General features: G+C 58.7%; 1 protein-coding gene across 1 annotated transcript; it reads right to left on the reverse strand.

The window, feature by feature from the left end:
- Window positions 1-1565: 1565 nt before the first annotated feature.
- Window positions 1566-3192, reverse strand: LOC308224685 (G-protein coupled receptor 12-like; the record flags this gene model as incomplete). Its single annotated transcript, XM_080624853.1, has 1 exon — window positions 1566-3192. The coding sequence occupies one exon, from the start codon at window positions 3190-3192 to the stop codon at window positions 2146-2148; it is 1047 nt and encodes a 348-aa protein (XP_080480979.1). The 3' UTR covers window positions 1566-2145.
- Between the last annotated feature and the right edge of the window lie 3177 nt (window positions 3193-6369).

Below are 6369 nucleotides of genomic sequence, written 5' to 3' on the forward strand. Positions count from 1 at the left end.
GTATACACTTAAACTCTAAAAAGAACAGGTTTAAAATCAAAACCTTCAGCAACAGGGGATTGACTGGAAAGCCAAGAAAATGCAACTTTTTACATGTCAGGGTTTCTCTAGAGCTGATTAGTCAATACTACACTTCATTTAAAGATACAAAATGAGCTGCCCAGGCAAACAAATGCTGTCTTCTAGATAGGGTTGTATAAAAATTGTTAAAAATGCTCACAACCTCTCAAAAAAATGGTTTAAACCAACTGTGCCTTGAGTTTTCACACTGAGGAACTGCAGGGACTTGGCTGTCAGAAACCAGAGAAATAAAATGAGCAGAGAAAATTGTTCCCATATATGTTATTCTTTCTTATCTATATATTTACTTTAAAACATATACTGAATCAATGTGGTGCCTACTGCCCATTGCCCAAGGTATTTGAAAGAGAAGCGAAATGAAAACAAAGAGACTGGCCACCTTTCAAAGGTAGGCAGAAAGTCCAAGCCCCAGGCACTCTTTGGAGATCCATAGCTTCCCCATGTGCACTTAGCTTTGAGGAGCACGAAATTCATTGCACAGACCCAGAGAGAAAACACAGTTGTGTTTGTATCCAGCCATAAGGTGGCTGTGGATCCACTACAACCTCACAAAGCAGGAGCATTTCTGTCTTCCACAGCACTCCAGTGTACGCACTGTGTGTTGGTGGTGGTGCCATTGGATGGTGTTGATAGGAACCTTGGTCTGTTTTGCCCATGGTGCAGCAGAACCCAGCTCCTGCTTTCAAAACAGGCATTCAGAATGCTGGAGATCAGAGCATCTTTAAAGGAGAGCAATGTACTGGGGACACCACTGGTGGGGGACTCCTGCCTTAACCATTGAGCTGCTCCTGCACTGGGCCCCAGAGCAGCACTCACCATCTGAGCATCCTGAGCCACCTGAGATACTTCACCCCAAGCCCTGCCATCTCTCTGAAGGCTGCTGGGTTTCTTGCTTCCTTTTAAGTGAACACACTATTCCACTTCCAGCCAAAAGAAAGCACAAAGTAAAGGACACTTCATCATGGTCTCACTAACGCACAAAGCACATGACACAGCAGAGGAATGTAAGGGTGCTTTAGCTTCTCCGATGAAGCAAATTAAACTGGTAGCATTCGGAATAACACGTGTGATTACAGAGGCTTCCCTCTAGGGGACCCCAGCAAGCCCGGACCCGTCTTTGGAAGAAAATGCCCCCCCGTAAGCGATCCGTGGGAAAGCGAGCGCAGCCAGGGGAGCGCATCACCCCACGGCCCCAAGCAGGGAGGCGGGAGAGCCCTTCCCGGCCCCCCCAGAGCTTTGTGATGCGGGGCACTCCGGCTGCCCCCCACCTGCACACCCGAGCCCGCAGTCACCTTTTTCTCCTCTTTTTCGGTGGGGGGCAGAGGAATGGATTCCTGGCGTACCCCCATCCCTGCGATAGCCCAAACAGCGGCCGCCCCCTAAAGTGCCTTTCGCCCCACAAGTTCTCAAAGTGCTTCACAAATGACATGTAAAGAGTGTTCCCCCCCGGGCCCCTTCATCCCCTCCGCATCCCTAAAGCCACCCCGGTCCCCCGAGCCGGAGCTGTCCGCGCCCGCGGTGCTGAACGCCGCCCCCCGTTATTGCATAGCATCGCAAGCCCTGATTTTAGGGGGATGGACGCCCCGCACGAAAACCCCACGCGTGGGGACCAGCCCCGCCGGGGGGGGACACGACACCCGGACCCTTAACCCGCTCCTGTCGCCCTCTCGGCGGCTGCCACTTGTGGGATGTGGCGCCGGAGGGGGCTGGGGGGAGAACCCCCTGGCTCCTTACCCCGAGAGCAGACAAACGCCATCGAACGAGGATCCTTTTTTATGTTTTTTTCTTTTTTTTTTTTTTTGGTGTTTTGAGTTTTTAAATAAAAAATAAAATGTGTAAGAAAATAACATTTCTAAAGGAAACCATTATCATTCTACTCTCTCTCTTTCTTTCCCCCTTCTTCTTCCCTTTTCCCTTTTTTTTTTGCCCCCTCTCTTTTTGGCCATCTTTTCATGGAACGAGATGTGCTGCCCGGGGGGGTCCTCCCGGTAGGGAACAATAACGACAGAGGGGAAAAAGAGGAGGAGGAGAGCAACGGAGCGCCTCTCGCTCCGTGCTCAGTCCTCACACATCGCTGGATGTCCTTGGTCTGGAGGAGAACGTGGAGGGGATGCACCCGCAGCAGGCCAGCCACAGCGACTTCTGGATATCTGGGTTTCTGAAGGCGTAGATGATGGGGTTGATGAGGGAGTTGCAGGTGGCGGGCAGCGCCAGCGAGTAGGTGTAGACCACGGGGTAGCTGGAATCGGCCACCAGGGAGTAGATGGCAAAGGGGATCCAGCACAGGGCGAAGGTGCCGAGGATGAGCGAGAGGGTGGAGAGCCCTTTGCGGGTGGAGGTGGCTTGCGCTGTGGCGATGAACTGGTGCTGCACGGCGATCTGCTGGGCGTGCCGGAAGGCGATCTTGCAGATCTGCAGGTAGAGCTGCATCATGAGGGCGAAGAGGAGCAGGAAGGTGACGGCCAGCACCGCCGCGTTGTCCTTGGTGACGGGCCGCAGGATGCTGCAGGCGCTCTGGTCCCGCAGGCAGTTCCAGCCCAGGAGGGGCAGCAGCCCCACGCCGAGGCACAGCAGCCACATCAGCAGCACCATGGCGCAGGTGAAGCCCAGCGTGCGCTCGCTGTGGTAGGTGAGCGCGTTGTACAGCGACAGGTAACGGTCCACGGTGATGGCCAGCAGGCTGCAGACCGAGGCGGAGAAGGCGGCGAGCAGCAGCCCCGCAGCGCCCAGCTCCGCCGCCTCGCTGGGCGGCCGCAGCAGGTACCGCACGGCGAAGTTGGCCACAAGCCCCAGCCCGGCCAGGAGATCGGCCAGGGCCAGGCTGCCGATCAGCAGGAACATGGGCGCCCGCAGGCTCGGCGTGTAGAAGAGCACGGCCAGCACCAGCGCGTTTTCCCCCGCCACCGCCGTCCCCGTGGCGCAGAGCGCGATGTCCCAGGGGTTGACGGTCCCCCCAGCACCGGCACCGGCCCCGCCGCCGCCACCACCGCCACCCGGTGCCGCTGTCCCCGGCCAGGCGCTGGGTTCCGAGGCGTTGCCGAGCCCCGGGAGCCGCTGCTGCTGCGGCTGCGGCTGCCACGGCTCCCCCATGGCGGCGGGGCCGTGCAGCATCGCTGGGGAGAGAGGGAAAGGGATGCGATAAGGGGCGAAGCACACGGGCTCCGGGCTGCGGGGAGAGGCACCGAGCCCCGCACCGAGCGCCCCCGCCCGCCGCAAAGCGCATCCCCGCCCGCAGCTTCCCCAGGGAAGTCACCCCCACCCCGGCCCCACACGCACCCCTCGCCCCGGGGAAGCCGCTCCGCTGTCTCCCGCTCCTCCCGACGGGCTGAGGCCGAGCACAACTCAGCGCCCCGCTGCAGGCAGCACCCTCCATGCGCTCTGCCCGCGCAGCATCCGCAGGCGCTGCGCACCCCGCCGCCGGGGGAAGCACAGTAACGGCAGCCCCGTCCTCCCCCCCTTCCCCGGGACACGACTACCTTTTGCCGCCTATTTATAGCGCGCCCCCCCCCCCTTCCTTCAGCCCTTTCTTTTTTGCGTACAGCGAGTAAAAATAAATGCTATTAATAGGCCAGCCCTCGCATGTATGCAGCGCCGCTGATGAAGCGGGAGGGCAGCGGCAAGGAACAGCCTGCATTAACTTTCTCCTTCCTCCCTCCTTTCCCACCCTACGGAAAAAGCCGGTGCAAGATGCTCCCAGCCGGCTGCAAAGAGCTGCAAGATCCTGCGCTGCCCTGCGCGGTCCCCTGGCAGAGTGAATCCCCCCCGGAGCTGGTGTGAAGGTGTGAAGGTCGGGGGGGCTCTGCCAGCAACCCGCTGCCTCCAGCATCCCCCCTCCCTTCCCTCCCGCAGCCGCGACCGCCCGGCTGTTGTTTTACCTGGCTTTAAGGCTCGAGGATCAGCTTGTTTCCCCCCGTCTTTATTTTTTCCCTTTTCAGTCCTTCCAGCCCTTGGTGTTAAGCCTCATTCCTCGGAGAGCATTGCTAATAACGTTGGCAGATAGCTGGCATCGACTTGCACTTAATATTCCTGCCCCATTGGATCTGCTGATAAATCTCAACTCTGACGTCAAAGTCTTCACTTATATTCATGATCCAAGTCTGTGAATCAGAGCCGCTGTGATCAGAATAACAACGAGGCTGGCTCCCTGCTCCACATCCCATCCACACCCGCAGGCACGAGGGGCTGCGCGTACCCGCACGCTCCCGCGCCCCGCACGCTCCCGCCCCGCCGTTCATTCATGAGCATTCCCGACGCACCTCCCCAAGGTCGGGCCCCGCCACCTGCGTTCTGCGGATGCGGTCTGGGCACAAGCCAAGCCCCGGCGCTCGCAAGGTTTATTTTTACCGCTTGTGCCAAGGGACGCGGGATGTGGCGGGAGGGGGTGATCCGGGGTGGCATTCAAGGGCAATGCCCAGCGACAGCAGCACCAACCCCACTGCACCCCCGGGGCTGGCAGCCGGGGTGCTGAGGGGGCTCTGTGCAACCAGGCAGCGGCAGATGTCACACCCCAAAGCCTTCATCCCACACGGGCTTTCCTGCAGCCAGTGTAAGAGCCGGGACGGGGAGGATCAACACCCGGGAGGTTTGCATGGGATGCCCAGCCTGGCACCCACCCTCCTGCATGGGGGACCTGGCCAAGGACGGTGGGCGCAGGGGTCTGTCCTCCGCACAGCACTGCAGCACCCACCCACGCCCAGGGCTTCCTTCCTGACTATTTAGGAAACGATCAACCTGGAAAGGAACAAATCCCAAAGGCACGATTATTTTTGCAGCCACACACAGCTCCGTGATTCAGCTCAGGAGCAGCACCTTCAAAGCAGGATGCTCAGCTCCCGGCTCCGCAATATTTTAGCTACACCTTCTCCCCCCTTTCCCGCTGGTTTCATAACACTCCAGCTTTACCCTTTCATCCCCCTCTCTCTTCCAGGCTGTAGCTATGCAGTGCAGCAAGCTCCACACCGGGAAGGATTCCCACCTCCTGATGTGCAAAGACGCTCGGGTGAGTGTCAGTGGTTTTGGCTGAACCCCATCACGCTAGTGAGGAGCATCTGGGTTCTTAATCAGGCCAAGCCCCATCCCAGGGGACTTAAATCGTCACCTACCTGGGGATGGCAGCCGCGTGACTGCGCGCCGTTGTGTGACATGAGCAGCACGGAGAGGGGCGGAGGAAACGCGAGCGAGGAGCTGAATGAATCCTCTCCCGCTCCCGGTAATTACGCACTGCCCGGGAGAGAGGAGGCGGGTGCGGAGCTCTGATTGACTCCCATCAGCAGCTGCTCCTGCCAGGAGGGGACTGCAGCAGAGGGGATGTGGTGGCCGTGAGGGGTGCTCTGCAGAGACACTGCTAACCCAGGGACCCCAGGCTGAGATGAGTGTAAGCAGCCTCAGCTCAGCCAGGCTGATGGACCACGAGCAGCCCAGGTCTGAGCTGGGCTGTCCCTGCTGTCCCCACCGGATCTGCTGGAGGCTGCCGAATCCCTTACCTGGCAGAGAAGAGGCTGCTGCAGCTCCAGACCCCCGGGTCCAACATGTGCAGACACACTGTGCATCCCTCCAGTATTGCCCTCAGACACACAGACACAAGTTGTCCCAGCCTGGCCCTTGGATCCTCTCACCTGGAGCTGCCTCTTGCATAGATACACATGCATCCCGATGGGTCTCTGCCGACACCAAACCCCATGGTCTCACTAGTGGTTGGCTTGGACTTCCCACTCCCTCTGGCATCCAGCCCTTCTCCTCTCAAACACCCAGGTCTCTGCCTGATCCCAGGCCCCATGGTGGCCCTGATAGTCTCCTTCTTTGCCCCATAACACAGCTGGGCTGGTGGAGTCTGCATCCAGGTGACAAAACAGGCTGAAAGAGGTCTCAAGACTCTGCCAGCACATCTCCACCCTCCTCTCCCTTTGGTCCCATATCAAGGAGGTCACAAACCATCCCATGTGCTGGCCACACAGCTGTGGACCAGAATATTTCCCTGTTAGCTGGGGGCTTGTTGAGGATGCCTTGCACCCTCTCAGTGGTGCTGGTACCCGTGCTGGGCACAGAGCTCAGCAGGGCGCTGCCAGGATTCAGCAGCCCTCAAGGGGCTGGAATGTCTGTCTGAAAGGGAAAATAGTGTGTGTCAGGGCAGCCAGGGCTGCTGGGACGCCGCAGGATTGTCGTGGTGACAACAGTGACATTATCTGGCCATTTTAAAACCAAGGCCATCCCAGAGCTGCCCTGAATGCAAGGGGTGTTACCCCTGTGAGGATGCGCTGCTGCACATTGTATTTGGGATGCCCTATACCT

The sequence above is a fragment of the Psittacula echo genome (genome assembly GCF_963264785.1).
Source record: "Psittacula echo genome assembly, chromosome: 8".
In the NCBI taxonomy this organism is placed as follows: Eukaryota; Metazoa; Chordata; class Aves; order Psittaciformes; family Psittacidae; genus Psittacula; species Psittacula echo.